Below are 26688 nucleotides of genomic sequence, written 5' to 3' on the forward strand. Positions count from 1 at the left end.
CGAGCCGCATTCTGGCGCACCAGCCGCGGAGGGAGGCTGCATCCAGGGAAATATTGAAGATACGGACTGGGGCTGGGGATGTGGTGTCAGAGCCAGGGAAGATAAATGTGGCATTTAGGGAGCACTATCAGGGACTTTATGAGGCGGACCCGGGGTGGAGGAGGAGGACATGGGGCGGTTTTTGGATGAGCTGGAATTTCCCTAGGTGGAAGCAAAGAGGCAGGCTTTGGAGAAGCCCCTGCGGCTGAGGGAGTGTTGGATAGTATCAGGGTATGATGTCGGGGAAGGCCCCTGGGCCGGATGGGTACCCAGTGGAATTTTATAAGAAATTTGTGACGGACCTGGCACCACATCTATTGGGGGCGTTTAATGAAGCACTGGAGAAGGGGGAGTTGCCGGAGAAGATGACGCAGGCAGTAATCACACTGATCCCGAAATAGGGGAAAGACCCAGTGAAATGTGGGTCGTATAGTCCCATATCGCTATTGAACACGGATGTGAAAGTATTGGGTAAGTTGTTGGCGGGGAAGATGAAGGAGTGTGTCCCTGGGGTGGTGGCAGATCAGACAGGCTTTGCGAAGGGCAGGCAACTTGCGAGTAATATAAGATGGATGTTGAATATGGAGATGAATCCGTCGGTTGCCCTGGTACCGGAGGTGGTGGTGTCCATGGACACAGAGAAGGCATTTGATCAGTGGCATGGCGGTACTTGTTAGAAGTTTTGGGAACGTTTGGGTTTCAGTAGAGATTTGTGGCATAGGTATGGTTGCTGTATGTGGCACCAAGGGCGAGGATGAATAATATGAGTTTGCGAAGCTTTGACTTACACAGGGGTACGAGGCAGGGGTGCCAGCTGTCGCCGCTGTTGTTTGCGCTGGCCTTAGAGCCATTAGCGATGTCTCTCAGGGGGTTGGCGGAGTGGCGGGGGAATATGAGAGGACAGAGAGAGTATCGGGTGTCACTCTATGCTGATGACCTCTTGCTGTATGTTTCGGATCCGTTGGAGAGTATGGGAAGGATTATGGGCCTGCTGGGGAGGTTTGGAGGGTTCTCAGGATACAAGCTGAATGTAGGGAAAAGCGAGGTATTCCCGGTGAATGCGCTGTGACAGCGGGCTAATTTAGGGAGGATGCCATTTACGGTAGCGAGGGATAGGTTTAGGAATTTGTAGATTCAGGTAGCGAGGGAATGGATGGGCTCCATTAGTGGAACTTAATGAAGCTGGTGGAGGAGGCTAGGGAGGATCTTAAGAGGTGGGATACACTGCACTTAAAGTTGGCGGGGAGGGTTCAAGTGGTGAAAATGAATATTCTGCCGAGGTTCTTGTTTATTTTTCAGGCTCTCCCGATCTTTATACCAAATGCCCTTTTTTGGGAAAGGGGACATGATTATTTTGGACTTTGTATGGGCGGGGAAGGTGCCGAGGGTGGGGAGGACCCTGCCATAGAGGCAGAGGCAGCGGGCGGGAGGTGCTTCATTACTATTGGGCAGCGAATGTGGACACGCTGAGGCAGTGGTGGGACAGAGATGGGGTAGAGTGGGTTAGGATGGAGGAGGAATCTTGTAAGGGGTCTAGTTTGAGGGCTATGGTGACAGCAGCGTTGCCAATGGCTCTGAGTAGGTATTCAGGGAGCCCGGTGGTGCAGTCCATGGTGAAGATATGGAATCAGCTGAGGAGGCATTTTAGGGTGGAAGGGATGTTGGTGCTAACTCTGCGGTGCGAGAATCATGGGTTTGAGCCGGGGGGGGGGGATGGATAGTGTATACAGGAGGTGGAGGGAAGTGGGGCCGGTCAAGGTGAGGGATTTGTATTTGGAGGAAGGGTTCGTCACTCTGGAGGATCTAAGGGAGAGGGTGGAGCTGCCGAGGGGTAGTGAGTTCAGGTATCTGCAGGTTAGGGACTTTGCACAAAAGGTCTGGACGGGGTTCCCTAGGTTGTCGGGATACACCCTGCTGGAGCGACTGCTGCTTCCGGATGTGGAAGGGGGGGGGAGGAAAGAATTGGGGATATATACAAGTGGCTGGGGCAGCAGAGAGGTGAGTGGGTGGTGAAGATCAAGGAGAAATGGAAAGAGGAGTTGGGAGGGGAGATCAATTGGGGAGTATGGAGTGAAGCACTGCGAAGGGCAAACGGGACCTCCTCCTGTGCAAGGATGAGCCTGATACAGTTTAAGGTGAGGGGACAGGGTGCATATGACTCGAGTGAGAATGAGTGGGTTCTTTCAGGGGGTAGCAGATGAGTGTGGGAGGTGTGAACGGGGGGCTAGCGAAACACGTGCACGTTTTGGGGTTGCGAAAAATTGGGATGATTCTGGGCGGGAGTGTTCACGGTCTTAGCCAGGATAGTGGAGGAGGAGGTGGACCCGGACTCTTTGGTAGCGATACTTTGGGTTTCAGAGAAGCAGGAGCTCATGGAGAGGATGGCCGACGTCGTGGCCTTCGCCTCTCTGATTGAATGGCGTTAAATGTTACTGGAGTGGCAGTCTGCATCGCCACTGGGTGTCGTGGCTTGGTTGGGTGACCTGTACAACTTCCTGCAGTTGGAGAAGATGAAGGAAGAGATAAGGGGCTCTGCAGGGGGGTTTGAGAAAAGTTGGGGGATGTTTGTGACCGTGTATAAGGAGCTGTTCATCATGGGGGGGGGGGGGGGGGGAGGGGGCGGGGGGAAAATCTGTACAGATTGTATAGTTGATTGCTGGGAAGTATGTTTCCCGGGGTGTTTATTTGCTGTAACCTGTTTGATACATGTTTGTAATAAAATATCTTTTTTTTTAAAAGGAATGGTGATAATGGTATCTGGGACATTGTCTGTAAGCTATGATTCTGTGAGTATAACTATGTCAGGTTGTTGCGTAACTTGTCTGTGAGACAGCTCTCCCAACTGTGGCACAAGCCCCCAGATGTTCGTAAGGAGGACTTTTCTGGGTTAACAGGGTTGGGCTTGCCGTTATTATTTACGGTTTTTGGTTCGATGCTGGGTGGTCCGTCTGGTTTCATTCCTTCTTTCCATGTTTTCATAGCAGTTTAATACAACTGAGTGGCTTGCTTGGCCATTTTCAGAAGGCATTTAAGAGACAACCACATTGTTGTGGGTCTGGAGTCACATGTAGGCCAGACCAGGTAAGGATGTCAGATTTCCTTCCCCAAAGGGAATTAGTGAACCAAATGGTTTTTTACAACAATCTACAATGGTTTCATGGTCATCATTAGACTTTAATTCCAGATATTTTATTGAGTTTAAATTCCATTACGTGCCCAGAACATCACCCTGGGTCTCTGGATTATTAATCCAGCGACACTATCACTATGTCACCACCTCCCAATTCCTTTGAGAAAATAAGAGACAAATGAAATGGTCGCAAGACACTGCTCTCGTAGATGGAGCTAATGAAGTTTGTGTCTCATTGTCAAGGGAAAGGTTTGGAGAGTACAATACAGTGAAGAAAGCGATATTGAGTGCTAACAAATTATTAATTATTTAAAAATGTAAGAAAACAGTCTGGGCAGATTTACATTGAATTTGAAAGGGTTAACCATTTGATCGGTGGGTGAGAGTATTAAAAATAAAAGAAACCAATGAGATTATTAGAGAAGTAAATCTATTGGAAGAATTCAAAGGTTCATTACCTGCAGTGATAAGAACTCATGTGGAGGAACAAAGAGTTAAAACTGCAAGACAAGCTGGGGAACTTGTTGATTGTGAGTTGGTTCATAGCTCAAAGCCATTTTTGACACACTGTTAAAATCTGTGAAAGATACAAAATAGGATGGTGCAAGAAAAGACAGTCAAGCAAGAGAGGGATTGGTTGAAAATTCTAAAGAGACTTCACCTGAGCATAAAAAAGATGGTGCTGAAGGAACGAGAGATACGAGGAAAGTTAGATGCTTTCTTTGTAATAAACTGGGCCATACCAAATCATTACACTGGGTGTTAAATGGAAAGGAGCAGAGGCTGCAGTGCAGGCCGGGGCTACTGTGTAGCCTGTTGGACCTGGGGATACCCATCATGCTAACAAGTCTGCCTTTCATCCCCTGCAGACATCAGAATCCAACTAGGAGTGGTGACCTTCATCCTATTTGCTGCAGGCCTGGGAGATGCACGGAGGCTGAACGAGCAGGAGCTTCCCTGCAGCAGCGGAGTCTGCCCCAGAGGGACAGGAGCAAGCTGGTGAGGATGGAGAGCCAGTCACCCAACAGGTCAAGGAGGCACCGCACCCGGCTTCCTGTGTACCGGTAACGCCTATCATTTGAGAATCTGCCAGACTGGGAATGTCGAAGACTCCGGCTGTGTTGGGGGACAGTGAGACATATCTACTGGATCATGGTGCAGCTGGAATGGGGTATGGGGAGGAAACCCGCTCCCGGTGGCTGTCAAGGTGACAGTTGCCCTGAACGTTTCTGCCACGGGGGTTCTTCCAGGTGGCAAGTGGGGACCTGTCTGTGATCTTGCAGACCTTGGTGCACAGGTCTATCCGCGCCTTCACAAAGGCCCTGTGTGCCCGGTTGGCAAAATACATCAGCCCGAATGCGGACTGAGCTCACCAGGATGCCTGGGCTTGATGGTTCCTGACACCTTTGAGGTGCACCCTGGGGTGAGGGGGTTGGCTCCTCCATGACAGGGTTTATCTGCTGCTGGTGGCTGATGATGCCTACCTGGAGGCCACAGACAAATGTGGAGACCCGGTACAACAATGCCTATGCAGTGACAAGGGGCATGATCAAGCGGTAGTCCTACGGCCATAAAATAATCAGCAGCTCTAGTTGTATGATTACAAAGAAATTGCTATAAGCTGCAGTTCAATGTTCAATTGAGCTTTTATTTCGAGTCCCACAACTTGAAGAAGGCATAGAATCCCTACAGTGCAGAATGAGGCCGCCATATCTGCACCAACTCTCTGAAAGAGCATCCTACCGAGGCCCACTCCCCCGTCCTATCAGTCACCCCATAACCTCACCTACCCTGCAATCCTCAGACACGAAAGGCAATTTAGCATGACCAATCCACCTAACCTGCACATCTTTGGACTGTGGGAGGAAACCCACGCAGGCACAGAGAACATACGGTCACCCAAGGCCGGAATCAAACCCGGGCTGCTGGCGCTGTGAGGCACAGTGCTAACCACTGTGCTGCCCCACATGCCAATTTCTTTAACATAAGAATTAAACTGTAGAGAAAACAATTTACAACTAGAGGGGAATGGAATTGAAGGGCACCAGTATTAAGTTCAGAAAGTCTCTTGCTAGACTTAGCTTGTACCTGTTGAAGGTGAAGGCAGTGTGTATAGTCAGTAAGTGGTGAAGCAAGTGTGCAGTATCATGAAAATCCATTGATGCTTGCAAAACAAAATGCAACCAAGCAAAAAGGAGGATAAACTGGCAAAAAAGCAAAAAACAAAATGCAAACACAAGAGAGCAATATGGCAGTGATCGTAAAAGACAAATCATTGAATGGAGTTGAGCAAAAATGGATAAATAGCATTTCAAAGTTCCTAATCACTTAGCACAATAAAAAATTGGATCAGTGCCCAGGCAGATCACCCATCTCGGAATGTTTATCTTTTTCAAAGGCTGCACAAATGGGTAAAACTACTGCACTCATTTTGAAGCAGAATGAAAGGCTCTGTGCTATTCCTGAAAGTGCTGTATGCTAGCACTGGGTATCTGAAAAGGGAGCAGTTCAATTCCTTTGTTACAAATCTTACCATGACAAGCAGAATAAACTCTCAGAAATAAATATTTACATAACCGTATAGACGATTAAAAATCAAATAGGCCTGGTTTTGTGTCTTAGATTAGTAAATAATGCATCAAAACTCATTTCGGTACACACCTGAGGCATAACTTAAATTCTTATCCACATTAAAACTTCATACAACTTCACTATTAATTCTGGAGGTTGAGCACCTATCTCTTCTGTCAAGAAATAGCCTATTTATTAAGAATACATTACACAATAAACTCATAATAGAGTGACATATCATTCATGTTACTTTGAGCAACGGTCACATGAAATGTATTTGGAGAAAAACAGACCAACTCGTTCTTTTATAGAACAAAAAAGCCATTTTATTTTTTAAGTCCTGCCTCAAGAAAATAAACCATTGTATCAGGAAAAGGAATGGTTCAAACTCTGCACTTCTTTCACAGGTCATTTTAGAGAAAACATAATTATTTAATTCAGTAAAATTCAATGTTTTAGCAAAGCTCAACAATGAGTTAGTGGCCAAATAGGAAAAGTTCTGACATTTTTATATTTAAATGAAGTGTCAGGAGCTAAAGGATCATGTTCTTATTGCAGGAAGCTTCTTTCCTCTCCAAGCCACCTCCCTCACCCTCAAGCACATAGTGTTGGACACTATTTATTTATTTAAAATAAATTTAGAGTACCCAATTCATTTATTCCAATTAAGGGGCAATTTAGCGTGGCCAATCCACCTAGCCTGCACATGTTTGGGTTGTGGGGGCGAAACCCACGCAAACACGGGGAGAATGTGCAAGCTCCCCACGGACAATGACAGAGCCGGGATCGAACCTGGGACCTCGGCGCCGTGAGGCAGCAGGGCTAACCCACTGCGCCACCGTGCTACCCTCTGTTGGGCACTATTGTCTGCCCATCATTGTTACTCTTCTTTGCTTGAATCAGAATTCAAATTTTAGATTGGGGAATAAGTTAGGAATTATGTTCCTGTTCTGTGTACATACATATAGGAGAGTTTGATATACTAAACAGAAGGCCATGCTTGGTTCACGTGAACTCAAATCTGCAGGTGTCAGATTGAAACTCTAAATGTTACCCTAACTTTCCTGAAAATTAGGACTTCTGACAAACATAGATTCAAAAAATAGACAACAGTAAACAAATTAAAATGCAATTCTGATTTGGAGGGTAGTGTAGATTAGAGATAAAAATGGTTTCTCCACATTTCACATACTCTGCATTTTGAGAGAATGGTGAAGTCTAATGGTAGTTTCAAGTATAAGTGTACCCTACACAATTCTCAGAAGTAATAATGGCTATTGATGGAGGTTGTAGAAGACAACAGTTGATGCATGCTAAACTTTTCCTTTAATACTATCCCTTGCAAAAGAAAACAACCTCAGAACTTTATATAGATGAAGTGAGCTCACACCTCTCCGATGCACACAAATACAAAGACACAATGGATTATTCATGAAATCTTCATCCTCAAAAAAATCAGAAGTCTAAACATATTTTTTAAAAATTTCAGAGCTGTAAACATTTCACAGTACTAGATAATGATGGTACACGGTCATTAATTGCAAGGCTGCCTATCACAAAGCAGATTCTGTGGCACATACCCATCATTTATACATGTTTACAATTATTTGCATTTCAGCAAAACTGTATTGAGTATTTTTGTCAAACAACGAATCAATCATGTGACATTGTGCTGTGTGTTTAAAAGTCAAGAGGAGCCTCTGGGATAGTTTTGGGTGAAAGCCACATCACCAATCTCTCTCCTGCTGCTCCCAAGAAAACTCATTTTAGCTTTTTGAACCTCCAGATTTAGTTCATTAAATCGACCTTCCCAAGAAAAAAAGTTTGTCAACTATCTAAAGTTCTAAATGATCAATCCCATTTAATAGTGTAATCATCATGATTTTACTTGTTCTATACAGAACAGGTTACATTCTTTGGAATAAGGATTGCTCAAATACATGTAGAGATATTTTGAAATGCATTAAGCAGGTTTGCATCCCACCCCCTCAAAAGAAATGTAAGAATCCATTCAAATAATCATTTCAGCAGAACAGGCATGACAAATGGCTGCCTGTCTGGTAAATCAGTTTACTTAAAATAGCTGGAAATTTTCAAACATAACTGCAACATTCAATTTTGTTTTTCTTTAAATAGAAAAAAACCCAGGGAAACATATTTACAGGTCACAGTAGAAATACAGTGAGCTAGAACAATGACACAAGGCCTCAATGCAGACAGATGATCAGTTCAATACTTCAAAGGTTACTGTCTGCCAAAACATGGGAAGACTATCAGCTCACAGCTCATCTTTGTCATAATCTTCAAGATCCACATCACTTAGATCAATGTCATCTTCTGTTGGCAACTGAGGAATATTAAAAAGGATTTATTGTTAGGACTTACGATTTGTGCAGAACAATATATATTTTTAAACCTGTGTTCTCACAAAGAATCGAGGGCGAAATTCTCCGCCCCCCACGACGGGTGGGAGAATAGCGGGAGGGCCTTCCCGACATTTTTCCCGCCCTCCCGCTATTCTCCCACCCCCCCGCCGAAGTCCCGACACAAATCGCTGCCGCCGTTTTTTTACGGCCGGCAGCGATTCACAGCTGTTAGATGGGCCGAAGTCCCAGCCCTTTCCGCCGTTTTCACGAACGGCAAACACACCTGGTCTTGCCGTTCGTAAAAACGTCGTGACAAACTCGCAAAAATAACCATGGCACCGATTGGCACGGCAGTACCACGGCCGTGCCAAGGGTGCCATGGGCCCGCGATCGGTGGGCACCGATCGCGGGCAGCGGGCCCGATGCCCGCGCACTATTTGTCCTTCCGCCGCCCCGCAGTATCAATACGCGGGGCGGCTGAGGGGCAACCCGGCCCGCGCATGCGCGGGTTTCGCGCAAAAACGCGATGACGTCACCCGCGCATGCGCGGGTGGAGTCTTCCCACCTGCGCATGCGCGGCTGACGTCATATGACGCGTCAGCCGGCGCTAACTCCGGCAAGCGGGCTTAACGATTTTCGTTAAGCCCGACTTGTCGGAGCCTCCGACGTCGGGCTGCTAGCCCCGACGGGGGACCAGAATCGGTCCCCCGTCGGGAAGGGGCGCGCTGCCGTAAAACCCGGGCAGTTTTACGATTTCTCCCGTTTTGGGAGAATTTCGCCCCGAGTGACTCCCTCAGCTTTGAGAAGTCATATCACTAGCCCACAGGAAAAAAAAAACAGTACCTTGTTGTTTAGGGAGGGAGTAATGGGGTTGGAAGAAATAAAGTAAAGACTTTCTTAAGGAGCCTTGCCAAATGCATATTTGTATCCACTTAATCAAAGTTGTACTGTATTTTTAAAAAAAAAGGATAATAAAAGAGTACCCAATTATTGTTTTCTAATTAAGGGGCAATTTAGCGTGGCCAATCCATCTAGCCTGCACATCTTTGGGTTATGGGGGCGAAACCCACGCAGACACGGAGAGAATGTGCAAACTCCACACGGACAGTGTGGAATCCCAGGGCCGGGATTCGAACCCGGATCCTCAGCGCCGTAGGCTGCAGTGCTAACCACTCCGCCACATGCCGCCCTCGCACGGTATTATCTTGACATTTTTATTTGAAGTTCAGATTTAATCATACACAACTGAACTTCGGAATGATTTTTACTTCACATGATCAGCATCATACTTTACTGTTTTGTAGCATATCTTTAGATAGCACTTATGAATCTCCTTTTCTTTTAGTTCGTAGACAGAAAAGTGGCATTTAATTCCACCCACTACGGCAATGTATTTTTACTATATACAGTTCGAACACAAAAAAATAGGAAGAATAGACCATATGGCCAGTTGGCTAATCTTGTGCTTCAAGACGATTATTACCGACCCATTCTCAATTCTCTGCGAGACAAAGAAATTTTGTCCATCCCAGCCTTAAATGCATTAAATGATGGAGCATCCACAACCCATTGGGATAGAGAATTCCAAAGATTCTTAATCCCCAGTGATATAATTTTTCCTCATCTCAGTCCGAAATAATTGGCCCCTTAACCGGAGACTTTATGCCCGTGTTACGATCAACCAGTGAAAACAAATCGAAGGAGCTTGTGCAGAGCTAGTGCTGCAGATTTACCTAAAATTAAAAGAACACACACCTGAAACAATTTGCTCAGTTATCAACTCACCTGACCATCCTTGCCATCCCATGGAGCTACCACGTTAATTTTAGGGAATGCCGCTCCTTTGACAGGAGATGTTGAGCCTCTTCCAACCGATAGCTCCCTGCAATAAAATTGGAAGTTTATGCAGCTCAGTTTTTATTTAAACTAAAATATTGTAAAAATAAGAATTTCAGGAAAAAATATATCCAAGGACCAGAATTGCAATACAGACATTTGCCTAAATTTGTAGGATGGTGGGGCCAAGGGGGAAAAACATCTCCATTGATCGCTGCCATTTTGTGCCTCAATGAGCATTAGACAGGACTTCCACACTTCTCTTAAAGGTAGTCCTGCCTTGGGGAGAGGCCAGCCAATCAGAATGGCTGGCAGCTCTCTAGTCCCTTTAGCAACAGTGACTAGAAGAGGAACTGCACAGAGCTGCCAGAGACCAAGTCCCATGAACCAGAAACCCAGGGAAGTACAAGGGGCCCCAGGGTGAGGAGGGCAGGGAAGATGGGGAGGGGGAGAGAGGAGGGGAATGGTATTGGGATACCCGGAGGTACTCACTCACCAGGTCTTAAGGGGAAGCATACCAGACAGTGGGGGGCTTCTGATGGAGATACTCTCCCCCCACATGAACACATTTTCTTTACTTCCAGATTTCCCCATAGAGCTTCAACCCACAGGAAACAGCCCTCAAATGTGTTAATCTGTTTTTTATAAATTTAGAATACACAATTCATTTTTTTCCATTTGAGGGGCAATTTAGCGTGGCCAATCCACCTACCCGGCACATCTTTTTGGGTTGTGGGGGCGAAACCCACAAACACGGGAAGAATGTGCAAACTCCACACGGACAGTGACCCAGGGCTGGGATCGAACCTGGGACCTCAGCGGCGCAAGGCCACAGTGCTAACCACTGTGCTGCTCCTAAAATTTGTTAATCCTATAGGCTTCATTCCAAACCATTTACAGGAGTTCTGAAAATGCTTGCAGTAGGGAGCATGCAGTGTAAAATATTGACTGCAATTTGGCATGTGGGTGACTGTCGCTTCACCCTTACTGAAGCCTGCCTGGCAAATTGCAAATTGATTGTGTAAAGCACATGGAAAGGCACATCCTGACTTACAATTTGATTTGATGTCACACGCAATTACCTAAGAAACTCGTTGATGCCCTGTTCACTAAATGAGCCTTTCAGCAGAGCATATTTCATCTTCCTGGCGTTAATTGTAACCATAGCTGGGTAACCAAAGCCACCAATGCCCAAAGAATCTTCAAGTCCTGCTTGAGCACCTGCCTCAGTCCACAGCCAACTAAAAATAAATACAAAAAACAATTTTACTCAAGGGCATTTAAATACAAATACATATTAGCAAATATACACCATACTTAGTATGATAGACATCCACCAGTATTCAGTTCAACTGTTCACATATATTTGAATCTAATTTTTTTTTATATCATTGATGTGGGTGACACTGGCTAGGCCAGCATTTATTGCCCATCCCCAATCGTCCTTGTGAAGATGGGTGAGCAATCGTCTTGAACTGCTGCAGTCCATGTGGTGCAGACAAACCCAAAGTGCTGTTCAGAAATTCCAGAATTTTGACCCAGTGACAGTGAAGGTACAGCAATGTAGTTCCAAGTCAGGATAGTGTGTGGAGGGGAACTTGCAGGTGATGGGGTTCCCTTGCATCTGCTACCCTTTCATTTCCTGGTGGTAGAAGTCATGAGTTTGGAAGGTGTTGTCAGGGTCTGAGCATTTCAAGAAGGCAGCTCACCACCACCTACTCAAGGGCAATTAAGGATGGGTAATAAATGCTGGCCGAGCCAGCAATGCCCACATCCCGTAAAATTAATTTAAAAAAGTTCTTGCAGTGCATCTTGCAGACGGTACACACTACTGCCATGGTGCAGTGGTGGAGGGAGTGAATGTTTAAAGTGGTGGATGGGGTACCTATCAAGTGGGGCTACTTTGTCCTGGATGATGTTGCGTTTCCTGAGCACTGTTGATCTGCACTCATCCAGGCAAGTTGAGAGTATTCCATCACACTCCTGACTTGTGCTTTGTAGATGATGGACAGGTTACATATGCCACATGTTTCATACTGGACAAATATTTGAATAAATTTACTTACCCCCAGAACTTCTTTTTGTATTTGTTTGCCATAGTCGTCAATACTGCCAAATACTCATTGCGTCCAGAAGCCCCTGTAAACAAATGTAGCCAAGTTAGCTAAATGGTCATGTTTTACATTTTAAAAAAAAGAGTACCCAATTATTTATTTATTTCCAATTAAGGGGCAATTTAGCGTGGCTGGTTTAGCACACGGCTAAATCGCTGGTTTTGAAAGCAGACCAAGGCAGGCCAGCAGCATGGTTCAATTCCCGTACCAGCCTCTCCGAACAGGCACCGGAATGTGGCGACTAGGGGCTTTTCACAGTAACTTCATTTGAAGCCTACTTGTGACAATAAGCAGTTTTCATTTCATTTTCATTTCAATCCACCTAACCTGCACATCTTTGGGTTGTGGGGGTGAAACCCACGCAGACATGGGGAGAATGTGCAAACTCCACACAGGCAGTGACCCAGGGCCGGGATTCGAACCCGGATCCTCAGCGCCGCAGTCCCAGTGCTATCCACTGTGCAACATGCTGCCCTCTAAATGGTCAAGTTGAATATTTTTGGAGGTCGATATAGTTGTATACATTAAAGCCCTTCTTTTTTACAAATGGGCATGGATTTATCGCAAAGAGCTGATGTAATCAGAGATGTATAGAGGGTACAGTTTTTGTGTTTCTTCCTTTAGATTGGTTGATTTGGACAGAAAGGAGTCATCATGTGGCCAAGTTGCAATACCGCAGTATGGCAGGCTTCACTGACCAACTATCTCTTTCTATTCTTTAAAGCTTACCTGTGTCCAGGATATGTGGCAGTACAGCAACGATACACAGTTGATGGTCATCACATGTCTTCTTCAGGATCCCTTCATCAGTAATCTATTTTTAGGAAGAAAAATAAACAATATTATTGGGTATGAAATTATGTTGGTCCTTACTCAATTCACAAGCTAAGAAGCCATTTGAAAATGTAAGCATATTTGACTGCTCATTTTGCAAGGGTCCAGAGTGGTTATTAATGAATATAAAATATCCTGACTTCCGGAGACGGTCATAAGAACATAAGAACTAGGAGCAGGAGTAGGCCATCTGGCCCCTCGAGCCTGCTCCGCCATTCAATTAGATCATGGCTGATCTTTTGTGGACTCAGCTCCACTTTCCGGCCCCAACACCATAACCCTTAATCCCTTTATTCTTCAAAAAACTATCTATCTTTACCTTAAAAACATGTAATGAAGGAGCCTCAACTGCTTCACTGGGCAAGGAATTCCATAGATTCACAACCCTTTGGGTGAAGAAGTTCCTCCTAAACTCAGTCCTAAATCTACTTCCCCTTATTTTGAGGCTATGCCCCCTAGTTCTGCTGTCACCCGCCAGTGGAAACAACCTGCCCGCATCTATCCTATCTATTCCCTTCATAATTTTAAATGTTTCTATAAGATCCCCCCTCATCCTTCTAAATTCTAACGAGTACAGTCCCAGTCTACTCAACCTCTCCTCATAATCCAACCCCTTCAGCTCTGGGATTAACCTAGTGAATCTCCTCTGCACACCCTCCAGCGCCAGTACGTCCTTTCTCAAGTAAGGAGACCAAAACTGAACACAATACTCCAGGTGTGGCCGCACTAACACCTTATACAATTGCAACATAACCTCCCTAGTCTTAAACTCCATCCCTCTAGCAATGAAGGACAAAATTCCATTTGCCTTCTTAATCACCTGTTGCACTTGTAAACCAACTTCTGTGACTCATGCACTAGCACACCCAAGTCTCTCTGAACAGCGGCATGCTTTAATATTTTATCGTTTAAATAATAATCCCGTTTGCTGTTATTCCTACCAAAATGGATAACCTCACATTTGTCAACATTGTATTCCATCTGCCAGACCCGAGCCCATTCACTTAACCTATCCAAATCCCTCTGCAGACTTCCAGTATCCTCTGCACTTTTCGCTTTACCACTCATCTTAGTGTCATCTGCAAACTTGGACACATTGCCCTTGGTCCCCAACTCCAAATCATCAATGTAAATTGTGAACAATTGTGGGCCCAACACGGATCCCTGAGGGACACCACTAGCTACTGATTGCCAACCAGAGAAACACCCATTTATCCCAACTCTTTGCTTTCTATTAATTAACCAATCCTCTATCCATGCTACTACTTTACCCTTAATGCCATGCATCTTTATCTTATGCAGCAACCTTTTGTGTGGCACCTTGTCAAAGGCTTTCTGGAAATCCAGATATACCACATCCATCGGCTCCCCGTTATCTACTGCACTGGTAATGTCCTCAAAAAATTCCACTAAATTAGTTAGGCATGACCTGCCTTTTACGAACCCATGCTGCGTCTGCCCAATGGGACAATTTCTATCCAGATGCCTCGCAATTTCTTCCTTGATGATAGATTCCAGCATCTTCCCTATTACCGAAGTTAAACTCACTGGCCTATAATTTCCTGCTTTCTGCCTACCTCCTTTTTTAAACAGTGGCGTCACGTTTGCTAATTTCCAATCCACCGGGACCACCCGAGTCTAGTGAATTTCGGTAAATTATCACTAGTGCATCTGCAATTTCCCTAGCCATCTCTTTTAGCACTCTGGGATGCATTCCATCAGGGCCAGGAGACTTGTCTACCTTTAGCCCCATTAGCTTGCCCATCACTCCCTCCTTAGTGATAACAATCCTCTCAAGGTCCTCACCTGTCATAGCCTCATTTCTATCAGTCGCTGGCATGTTATTTGTGTCTTCCAGTGTGAAGACCGACCCAAAAAACCTGTTCAGTTCCTCAGCCATTTCCTCATTTCCCATTATTAAAACTCCCTTCTCATCCTCTAAAGGACCAATATTTACCTTAGCCACTCTTTTTTGTCTTATATATTTGTAAAAACTTTTACTGTCTGTTTTTATATTCTGAGCAAGTTTACTCTCATACTCTATCTTACTCTTCTTTATAGCTTTTTTAGTAGCTTTCTGTTGCCCCCTAAAGATTTCCCAGCAATCTTTGCCACTTTATATGCTTTTTCCTTCAATTTGATACTCTCCCTTATTTCCTTCGATATCCACGGTCGATTTTCCCTCTTTCTTCCGTCCTTCCTTTTTGTTGGTATAAACCTTTGCTGAGCACTGTGAAAAATCGCTTGGAAGGTTCTCCACTGTTCCTCAACTGTTCCACCATAAAGTCTTAGCTCCCAGTCTACCGTAGCTAGTTCTTCTCTCATCCCCTTGTAATCTCCTTTGTTTAAACACAAAACACTAGTATTTGATTTTACTTTCTCACCCTCCATCTGTATTTTAAATTCCACCATATTGTGATCGCTCCTTCCGAGAGGATCCCTAACTATGAGATCATGAATCAATCCTGTCTCATTACACAGGACAAGATCTAGGACCGCTTGTTCCCTCGTAGGTTCCATTACATACTGTTCTAGGAAACTATCGCGGATACATTCTATAAACTCCTCCTCACGGTTGCCTTGACCGACCTGGTTAAACCAATCGACATGTAGATTAAAATCCCCCATGATAACTGCTGTACCATTTCTACATGTCATGCTGCAAGTAGTTTCACATTTAGCAGCTGGTGCTCAAAGTGGCTTTGTTGGTCCTTTTCCCCGATTAACAGGCAAATGATTTGAAGGAAAAAGGTGCAGGAGTGGTGGAGGAAGACTATACCCTACCGGTGAATGGATTTGTGGACCAGATGTGGTTTTAGAAGAAAGGAGCTGTTACAGCAAGAAACTCTTCCTGCGACACAGGGAAAGATGGTGGAGAGCAAGGGGTCGGCCCTACCAGCCCAGTGGTCAATGGAGCATCTGGTGGACTTTTTGAATCAAAGTTCAGCCAGCAGAGGAGGGAAGCTGTGGAGGACCGGCTAAGATGGTAGACCGCTGAAAGCAGGGATTGACCGGTTAGAGCTGACGTTGGAGACACAGAGTCGAGCGATCCAGTAGGTGGAGGAGACGATGGGGGAGCACAAGGAGCAGCTTACTTCATTGGCGGCCAAAATTGGGATGTTGAGGGATACCCAGAAGCAGGTCAAGGAGAAAGTGGAGAATCTGGAGAACCGCTCCTGGAGTCAGAATTTGAGGGTTGTGGGGATGCCAGAGGGCACTGAGGGAGCAGATGTTGGTTCTTATGTCGCCAAAATGCTGGAGAAGCTGTTGGAGGTGTGGGCCTTCAACTGGTACCTGGAGGTTGATCGGGCACATAGGGTGCTGATTAGGAAGCCGCAGGCAAATGAGCAGCCGAGGGCGATGGTGGTGAGGTTACACTGATTCCTTGATAAGGAACCGATCTTGAGGTGGGCTAGGCAGACGAGCAGATGTACCTGGGAGGGTAATGAGCTCTGGACATACCAGGACCTGGGTGCAGAACTGGCCAAGAAGAGAGCGAGTTTCAACCGAGTTAAGTTGGTCCTCTTTAAGAAGGGGGTGAAGTTTAGGATGTTGTACTCTGCCTGCCTCAATGGTCGCGGGTTTTGTCTTTTGCAGAGCTCCCTGGTGAGATGCTGGAGGGTCGTGCTGGGTGAGTGGACCCTTTGTTTTCTGTATGTTATTTTCCTTTTTCTCCTTCTTTCTTAGTTATTGATGTTTTCACTATGGGAGAGTGAGAGCGGGGGGGGGGGGGGGGGGGGGGGGGGGGGATCATCGGGAGGTAGGATATTTGGCGCCATTGGCAAGGACTGCCAGGCTAGTTCATGGGAGGGCACAGTGGGGGGTGAGCAGGTGATTAAGGGCTGCCAGGCTAGCTGGGCGTGCTAGTTCATGAGAGAGCAGTGGGGGGCGAGCAGGTGATTAGTGTATTTGGGGGGGGGGGGGGGTGATTGGGATTGTTGTTTTGTTTGGGGGAGGGGGGACTGCTGACAGGGGTAGGGCTGTTGATATGGGTGGGGGGGTGGGGGGGGGGGGGGGGGTTGTGAGACGCAGGCCGGGGAAGATCCCGGACCTGGACTCGTACTGGCTGATTTGGGGGGGGGCTTAATATCGATCTGGATGCATAAGGACAAGATGGAGCAGGCTGAGATGGCGAGGCTGGTGGATAAGATCCTGCAAGTTGATAGGAGGTATTCAGAGGCCCTGGAGGCTGGGCTGCTGAAAGAGCGGCAGAAACTCCAGATGGAGTTTGGACTGGTGTCTACAGGCAAGGCAGTGGGGTAGTTGTGGAAGGCCAAAGGGGGCAGTCTATGAATATGGGAAAAGGCGAGTAGGATGTTGGCACACCAATTGAGGGAGTAGGAGGCAGCGAGGAACGTCGGAAAGGTGATGGATAGGAGGGGGAATATGGTCTGAGACCCGGTGGGGGTGAATGGGGTATTTGAGGACTTTTACAAGAGGCTATATGATTCGGACCACCCAGCCAGGGTGGAGAGAATGAGGTGCTTTTTTTTTTAGACAGTTTGTAGTTCCCAAAGGTGGAGGAGGACCTGGTAGAGGGGCTGCGAGTGCCCACTGGATTGGTGGGAGTGATGGAGGGTATGGGGGCGATGCAGGCGAGGAAGGCCCCAGGCCCGGACCCCCCCCCCCCCGGCCCACCGGCCTCGATTTCCTTAATTTTAAAGAAGGATAAGGACCCAGAGCAGTATGGGTCCTACCGTCCAATTTTTTTGCTGAATGTAGATGCCAAGTTGCTGGCTAAGATCTTGCCCTCACGGATTGAAGACGGTGTGCCGGGGGTGATGGGGAAGACCAGACGGGATTTGTAAAGGGAAGGCATCTGTCGGCCAATATTAGACGTTTGTTAAATGTTATAATGATGCCCCCGGACGGATGAAATGTGGAGGTAGCGATCGCTATGGATGTGGAGAAGACCGTTGACTGGGTAGAATGGGACTACTTGTGGGAGGTGCTAGGACGGGGGGCTGGGTGAGCTGTTGTTCAAGGTAGTGGGGTAGAGGATGCCTTGGTTTGGGCACTGATTTGCGGGAATCATCTGTTCGCTCCAGGTGGGCCTGGACGTGGGATTCCAGGGGTGCCGGCGGGCGGGGATTGAGCAGTTTGGGGACCTATTCATTGGGGGCTGCTTTTCGAGCTTGGAGAGGCTGGCAGAGGAACATGAGCTGCCCAGAGGGAATCGGTTCTGGTACTTACAGGTGAGGGACTATGTGAGGAAGCAGGTCCTTTCCTGACCAGCCACCCCCAGGTTGCAGGACAAGGTGGTGTCGAAAACAGGGGTGTGTGAGGGCAGAGTGTCAGAGATTTACAAAGAATTAATGGACTGGGAGGGCGTCCCGACAGGAGAAGTCAGGCGCAAGCGAGAGGAAGAGCTATGGAGGGAGCTGGAGGATGGGCTTTTCAGGGAGGGAGTGTGGGGGCTTTGAGGAGAGTGCATCCTATTTGTGTGCGGTGCTGTTTATTCAATTCAAGGTACTCCACAGGGCACATATGACGGTCGCCAGATGAGTAGGTTTTCTTGAGGGGGTGGTGGATAGGTGTGGTGGCATTGGGGGGGGGGGGGGGGGGGGGGGGGGGGGGGAGAGACACACGAACCATGTCCACATGTTTTGGGCCTGTCCGAAGTTGGAGGGATTCTGCCAGGGGTTTGCTGATGTTATGTCTGAGGTGTTGAGGGTGAAGGTGGTCCCGAGTCCAGAAGTGTCAATCTTTGGAGTGTCGGAAGACTCGGGAGTCCAGGGGACGAGAGACCGATGTGCTGACCTTTGCCTCCCTGGTAGCCCAGAGGCGGATCCTGTTGGAATGGAGGGACGCGGGGCCGCCGAAACCCAGGGTGCAGGTGGGGGACCTCGTGGAATTCCTCAGGTTGGAAAAGATCAAGTTCATCTTGAGAGGGGCTGTGGAGGGTTTGCCTGGAGATAGAAACCGTTTATCAACGGCAGGTATTTCCCGACTTGCTGGACCACTCTCCTGCTCCCCAGTAAAAATCTCCAGAAATTCGTGACTTTGCTCTGCCATCTCCAGAAGCACAGTGCAAGCGGCCATGGGGGAGGGCGTGTAACAACACAGGCTGTTTTGAAGGTCCGTCTCCCTTCTCAGGGACTTCACAACAGGTAGAGGTCCTCTACCTCACACCACTCGAGAGTTGAAAAAAAAACTTCCAAGGTAAGTGAAGGGTGTGAAACAAGAGTATGAATCTAGAAACAGCTGCATCGACTTTCCAGTCTACTCCTCACCTCATGCAATTCTGGCGATGGCGCATTTTCAGCAAACAACTCAAGAGCACGAGCAACAATGTCGCCTTTTGATCTCGCACCTTCATAGTCAAATGGGGTATCTTCATCTTTGTGGAATATCTTAATGGTGGGATATCCACGGATCTGGGGGCAGAATCATTGCAACTTTTACATGGCAATAGTTCTTTAACACATTAGTTGAAAATCAAAAAGATGCGGTACAAATTAGGTTACTATAAACTTTTTTTTAAAAGAACAATTTGAAACAAACTGTGGGATGGCCCATCTAATTTTTTTTCAATAAAGTTAGAGTAACCAATTATTTTTTTCCAATTAAGGGACAATTTAGCGTGACCAATCCACCTACCCTGCACATCTTTGGGTTGTGCGGGTGAACCCACGCGGACACAGGGAGAATGTGCAAACTTCACACAGGGCACTTCTAATTTAGAATATTCTTCAGAAATTCATTTTGACTTATGGTCCATACATTTAAGAGATGAAAAGAGCATAACAAAAATCAAGCATTTTACAATATGTGCAACTGGCAAACGTAACAATTAAAAAATATATATGCAACAGCTAAACAGGATCCTATTTTCAGCACCATTTTTATTTGAAGGAAGAATTTGCCATCACTTACACAAGTAAAACTCAATCATGCAGTAAAGCTGTACACTAATACTGAAATCAGAAGAACTGAAGCACTTAAAAAATTTTTTTTTTAAATTTGTTCCAAACATTAAAACTAATTACGGCCCGAGTTATACTTGCTACCATAAGGTCAACTCTTCTGTTCACTTACCCCATAACGGCCAGCTAACAGTTGATTAGTTGTGGCATCCACTGCTGCCAATTTCACCCTTCCGCTAGTCTGAACTTTGACCTCAGAGGCTGCCTCTGCCCACTCAGGTTCCAACCTTCACAACACAAATCAAGTTTTAAAAAAATTAAGTTACACATTTCATGTACTCAGAACTCATGTCCAAGGTAGTCATTCAAACAGACAGCACGGAACATTAGATGCATTGGCGTTACTTTTTTGTTTAAAAAATATTTTGTTAAATTATTTTTAATTTTATAATAACAGAAAGAAAGCAAATCCAAGTATAAACGTAGTACATACATCATTTCCATCCCTAACAAGTCCCTCCTACCCGTAACACAAAATAGCCTAACTTTCCCCATCCCCCACCTCTCTTTAGATTATTGCCTCTGCTGACAGTTAATTTTCCCCGAGAAAGTCGATAAACGAACCTTAGCATTGACCCTCTTAGGGCGAACTTGATTTTCTCAAGACTGATAAACCCAGCCATGTCACTAACCCTGGTCTCTGATTTTGGGGCTTCGTGTCCCTCCACGCCAATAATGTCCGCCCCCAAAGAACAATAAAGAAAAGTACACCACAGGAACAGGCTCTTCAGCCCTCCAAGCCTGCGCCGATTATGCTGCCCATCTAAACTAAAATCTTCTACACTTCCGGGGTCCGTATCCCTCTATTACCAGCCTATTCATGTATTTGTCAAGATGCCCCTTAAATGTCACTATCGTCCCTGCTTGCACCACCTCCTCTGGCAGCGAGTTCCAGGCACCCACTATCCTCTGTGGAAAAATCTTGCCTCGTACATCTCCTCTAAACCTTGCCCCTCAAACCTATGCCCTCTAGTAATTGACCCCTCTACCCTGGGAAAAAGTCTCTGACTATCCACCCTGTCTATGCCCCTCATAATTTTGTAGACCTCCATCAGGTCGCCCCTCAACCTCCGTCGTTCCAGTGAGAACAAACCAAGTTTATTCAACCTCTCCTCATAGCTAATGCCCTCCATACCAGGCAACATCCTGGTAAATCTCTTCAGCACCCTCTCTAAAGCCTCCACATCCTTCTGGTAGTGTGGTGACCAGAATTGAACATGATACTCCAAGTGTGGCCTAACAAGGGTTCTATACAGCTGCAACATGACTTGGCAATTTATATACTCAATGCCCCAGCCAATAAAGGCAAACATGCCATATGCCTTCTTGACTGCCTTCTCCACCTGTGTTGCCCCTTTCAGTGACCTGTGGACCTGTACACCTAGATCACTCTGACTGTCAATACTCTTGAGGGTTCTACCATTCACTGTATATTCCCTACCTGTATTCGACCTTCCAAAATTACCCATCTCCGGGCTACCAAGGAGGAAAAGGCCAAGACATCAGCCTCCCTCACCCCCTGGACTCCCAGATCTTCCGACACTCAAAAGATCGCCACCTCTGGACTTGGCACCACCCGTGTTTTTAGTACCGTGGACATGACATCCGCAAAACCCTGCCAGAATCCCCTAAGCTTCGGGCATGCCCAAAACATATGGACGTGGTTTGCTGGCCCTCCCGTACACCTCGCACCCCTTCCTCTACCCCCAACAACTTGCTCATCTGGGCCACCGTCATGTGTGCCCGGTGAACTACCTTAAATTGTATCAGGCTAAGCCTGGCACATGATGAGGATGTATTGACTCTGCTCAAAGCATCTGCCCACAGACCCGCCTCTATCTCTCCCCCTAGCTCATCTTCCCACTTGACCTTTAGCTTCCCTATCTGAGTTTCCTCCAACTCCATAAGCTCTTTGTAAATGTCCGATACCTTCCCCTCTCCCACCCCTGTTCTGGAAACTACCCTGTCCTGTATCCCCCATGGCGGGAGGAGCGGAAAGGTCGAAACCGGCCTTCGCAAAAAATCCCGTACCTGCAGATACCTGAATCCATTTCCTGCTGGCAGTTCAAACTTCTCCTATAAATCCTTCAAACAAGGGAACCTCCCATCTATGAATAGATCCCCATCCTCTCAGTCCCTGCTCTGTGCATTGGCGTTACTAATCATTCACTATATTTGCTTGCTCATATAACCCAAGTAATCAACATAAAAGGGTATATAGACGACTGACCGACTTAAGGAACACCAACCATATCTTCTTGAAACAAACTCATCAACTAATACAGTGCTATCCAATTAAAAGCTGCTGACTAACCGTGGGCGAGGCTACACTACCAGCATTTTAGCACATGCCTTAACTTAATAGAGAATGCAATAGGTTAACTATACTTTGTACATGTTAAACAATCAACACAAAGAGAAAGTAAAGCACTAAATGATAAAAAACACTTTTTGCATTACCATTTCATCAAACAGTATCATGAATAGACCATGCAATGTCTATTGAGATCACACACCCAACGACAATGTCTAATACTCCAGTTTTAAAATCTAATAGCCACACCTAGATTATTTTTTCCAATTAAGAGACAATTTAGCGTGGCCAATCCAGCTACCCTGCACATCTTTGGGTTGTGGTGGTGGGACCCATGCAGACACAGGGAGAATGTGCAAAGTCCACATGGAAAGTGATCCGGGGCTGGGATTGAACCCGGGTCCTCGGCACCGTGAGGCAGCAGTGTTAACCACTGTGCCACCCCCACACCTAGATTCCTAATTAACCAGATGAGGATATTTGATAATACTGCATGAATACAGGATAATGTAAAACAACAATTTCAACGCGCTCTTCAGTTGACCCACATTTACATTCACTGGCACAGGGAATTACATGCAAGTGTACAGAACTATTAATTTTTATGTTTAACTTACAAAATCTCTTTGGTAAAGCAAACCCAAATAGAATCTACCGTCAGCCCCCACACTGCCTCAGCCCAACTTTGAATAGCAATGACTCCTTGCTAAAGACCAGTTTCATTGGCAGAGGTTATTATCATAGAATTTACAGTGCAGGAGGAGGCCATTTGGTCCATCGAGTCTGCACCGGCCCTTACAAAGAGCACCCTACTCAAGCCCACGTACCTACCCTATCCCCGTAACCCCCACTTAACCTTTTTGGACACTAAGGGCAATTTAGCATGGCCAATCCACCTAACCCCCACATCTTTGGACTGTGGGAGGAAACTGGAGCACCCGGAGGAAACCCACGCACACACGGGGAGGATGTGCAGACTCCGCACAGACAGTAACCCAAGCCGAGAATCGAACCTGGGACCCTGGAGCTGTGAAGCAACTGTGCTAACCACTATGCTACCGTGCTGCCCCGGTTGTTCTCCAGTGTACAGCAGAAGTCATTGTGTGTCAAAATCAAATGTTGGCAGGCTATTCAACTGTAGAACTAATCAAAACTAAACTTTTTTGCTTGTATATTTTTTTTAATTAATTCACAGGATGTGAGCATCACGGTAAGGCCAGTATTTACTGCCCATCTCTAAAATACCCTTCCCCACTTTATCCAAAATGCTTTCCAACAGGATAACAGTAGTCTATGAATCCAAGGAAATTTTAACTATTCCTACTGCAGGAATTTAGAGAGGTTATTTTTAATTTGTTCATTGAATTTGGGCAACTAGAAAGGCCAGCATTTATTACCCATTCCAATTACCCAGAGACGTTGACGTTAAGCCACTTCAGAGGGAATGTCACCATTACTGATCGTAGTTTTTCTTTTACTTCCAGATTTTATTTAATGGAATTTAAATTTCCCAGCTATGACAGTGGGATTTAAATTCACATGTATTGGTTATTAATGCAAGCCTCTGCATTACTGGTTGAGTAATGTATCCACTATACTACCATATGGAATCATAGAATCCCTACAGTGCAGAAGGAGGCCATTCGGCCATTGAGTCTGCACCAACCCTCCAAAAGAGCACTCTACCTAGACCCCCCCTCCAATTCTTCGCAACCTAACCTTTGCATCTTTGGACACTAGGGACAAATTTAGCATGGCTAATCCACCTAACCTGCACATCTTTGGACTGTGGGAGGAAACCGGGGAGGAAATCTAGAGGAAATCCACGCAGACATGGGAGAACGTGCAAACTATACACAGACAGTTACCCAAAGTCAGAATTGAACCCAGGTCCCTGGCGCAGTGCCACCATGACGGCCCTTTGTAACACCCCTACCAATAGCAACTAATCCGGTTCAGACTGGTAATCAAACTGGAGGCCTTTTATCAACTAATAATAATAATAACAATCTTTATTAATGTCACAAGTAGGCTTACATTAACACTGCAATGAAGTTACTGTGAAAATCCCCGAGTCGCCACACTCCAAGGCCTGTTTGGGTACACAGAGGGAGAATTCAGAATGTCCAATTCACCTAACAAGCAGTCTTTCAGGACGTGGGAGGAAACCGGAGCACCCAGAGGAAACCCATGCAAACACGAGGAGAATGTGCAGACTCCGCACAGACAGTGACCCAAGCCGGCGCTGTGAAGTAACAGTGAATGGAGCCAATAAAAAAAAAACCCACCAAAGATCCAGTCAGTATGTCAGAGCACGAGTGGAACTACTCCCATTTTAAAAATAAAACAGATACTCATTACTAGTAGAAGGCCTCCAATAACCTAAATGATCAGATTCAAAAATGTATAATTTGCTATTTAAATAAGCTAGAACACATCTTCACCTTGAAATGATCGGAATAAGACAAAAAAAGTTTACTCCATGAATGCAAACTCCTTCAGATCTTGCAGCAATGCCCATTCTGAATACATCAATATTAATACTCATCAGCATATCAATAGCACATTTCTCCCCAATATAGTTTGTAAAAATAATTAGGTACCTTTTACAGTGCCCACACCATGGTGCATAGAACTCCACCATCCAAATATCACTGCTGCCAATCACGTTTTCGTCAAAGGTATCATCTGTCAACTCAATCACATCTTTTTTACCCGATCCACTGTCACTGCTCTGTAATCGGAGGGACAGCAGTTAAAACTAAAGGATGCAAGAACTTGACAATAAAGCCTTTCTCTTTTCTTCACCCACCAACCTAAAGTGAATGTATTTGTAACAAGGCAAGAGTTTGAGTTATTTAACTGTGTAAAAGCAGCAACCCAAATAGGCAACTTCTTAATTTCACCAATACAAGAAACAAAAAAAAGAGCAACACAGCATTTTCAGCTAGCAACTACTGACCAATTTTTTTTGTAGCTTGAGGTTTACTTCTGAGCAGCTGATATTAACAAGCAAAGTTGCAAAGTTTTAGTATTCCACATATCAAAATGAGAGTAATCTAGAAGTATTAAAATAGATTGCAATCATGGCATTAGATGCCTAGCAGGTTTAAACTGCTTTCGTTAATATCAAGTATCCATCAAAAGACTTTACCTTTTTGCCAGAAGAACTTGAGCCGCCCTTGCCACCAAGTCTATCCCGGACAATTGACCTTAAAGAGTTAAGAGCCGCATCTGTGATTCCCTGGGCTGATCTGGCACCTGCATGTAATGACAACCAGCATCCCTGAAAATGTTTCTCTTGGATTTAAAATTTCAGTTTGCAACAGCACAAAATTATTTGTAGCCAATCTTCCCCAATCAAAATTCCTACAGAAAATTTCATAGATCTCAATTTGGCTTATTAAATTAATAGTAGTGCATAAACACAAGCTGATGGGTGGTGTGCTGGCACACAGGTTAACACTGCTGCCTCACAGCACCAGGAATCTGGGTTCAATTCCGGCCTTGGATGGCTGTGTGTGTAGAGTTTGTACGTTCTCACGGTGTCTGTCAGGGTTTCCTTCGGGTGCTCCGATTTTCTCTCACAGTCCAAAGATGTGTAGGTTAGGTAGATTGGCCATTCTAAATTGCCTCTTAGTGCCCAAAAGAATAGGTGAGGTTACGGGGACAGGCTAGGAGCATGGGCCCAAGGAGGGTGCATTTCAGAGTCGGTGCAGATTAGATGGGCTAAATAGCCTCCTTCTGCATTGTCGGGATTCTGTGATTCTATAATACAATGTTCCTCATCAAAAATTGAGCCCTTGATTTTTTTCCCCCTTCAATTTAGTCATGCAGTTACAGCTATGAAACTGATTGTTCAATAGAACGTACATTTAGCTTTCCTAATATTTGTGGAATTTTATCAGCAGCAGTAAACTTTTTACCTGGGTCAGTACCATTGATTACTTCTGAATGTACAATTGAGATAAAAATATATTAACATTAAAAAAATGAGTTTCCTAATATCAACTCCAGGCAAATCTGAATCAATCATTTGACTGAGCACAGTCCAAGTTCTTCATTTAGCCCCGTGAACTGTTCAGTGAAATTATGACAGATCTGTGAATTAACTCAATATACCTGCCTTTTCCGGTTTCCTCATTCCACTCCTAAAAAAGATCTGACTCTAATCTTTAGACCATGCCCCATATAGCCTTAGAATCCCAACCAGCAGAAATAATTTCTCTCTATTCAGCCTCCTTGTTCTCCTTAACATCTTCAAGACTTTGATCAAATATCTCCAAAACCTTTAAATTGCAGAGAATAAACATAATGTCTCCTTGTAATTTAACCCTGGAATCCAAGTAGCTTTGTGCCATTTCTTACCATTATAATCATCCGGTTTGTTCTTATTTAATCCAAATAGCTTGATAGTTGGGAATCCCTGAACTCCATACTGTCCACCAAGAGACTGATGTTTGTCTGCATCCACTGCCCCAACTTTTACTATTCCCTGCAATATTACAACAGAGTTATAAAGCTGAATCCTAATTTCATCCTTGCCCCGTACGAATTT

At 45.5% G+C, this 26688-nt stretch overlaps 1 protein-coding gene across 1 annotated transcript in view; it reads right to left on the reverse strand.

Annotated features, from left to right (window-relative positions):
- Positions 1-6043: 6043 nt before the first annotated feature.
- The window catches only part of pdia6 (protein disulfide isomerase family A, member 6), a 34455-nt gene continuing 13810 nt past the window's right edge, over positions 6044-26688 (reverse strand). Inside the window, exons 4-13 of the mRNA XM_038797468.1 lie at positions 26499-26625; positions 25285-25391; positions 24734-24864; positions 19929-20043; positions 19124-19267; positions 12786-12870; positions 12009-12081; positions 11025-11183; positions 9892-9988; positions 6044-8087 (exon numbers count right to left, since the gene is read on the reverse strand). Coding sequence (XP_038653396.1) covers positions 8019-8087; positions 9892-9988; positions 11025-11183; positions 12009-12081; positions 12786-12870; positions 19124-19267; positions 19929-20043; positions 24734-24864; positions 25285-25391; positions 26499-26625 — 1107 coding nt within the window. The 3' untranslated portion in view covers positions 6044-8018. The remainder of the gene's footprint in view (positions 8088-9891; positions 9989-11024; positions 11184-12008; positions 12082-12785; positions 12871-19123; positions 19268-19928; positions 20044-24733; positions 24865-25284; positions 25392-26498; positions 26626-26688) is intronic.

This window comes from Scyliorhinus canicula, chromosome 1, assembly GCF_902713615.1.
Source record: "Scyliorhinus canicula chromosome 1, sScyCan1.1, whole genome shotgun sequence".
Classification (NCBI taxonomy): Eukaryota; Metazoa; Chordata; class Chondrichthyes; order Carcharhiniformes; family Scyliorhinidae; genus Scyliorhinus; species Scyliorhinus canicula.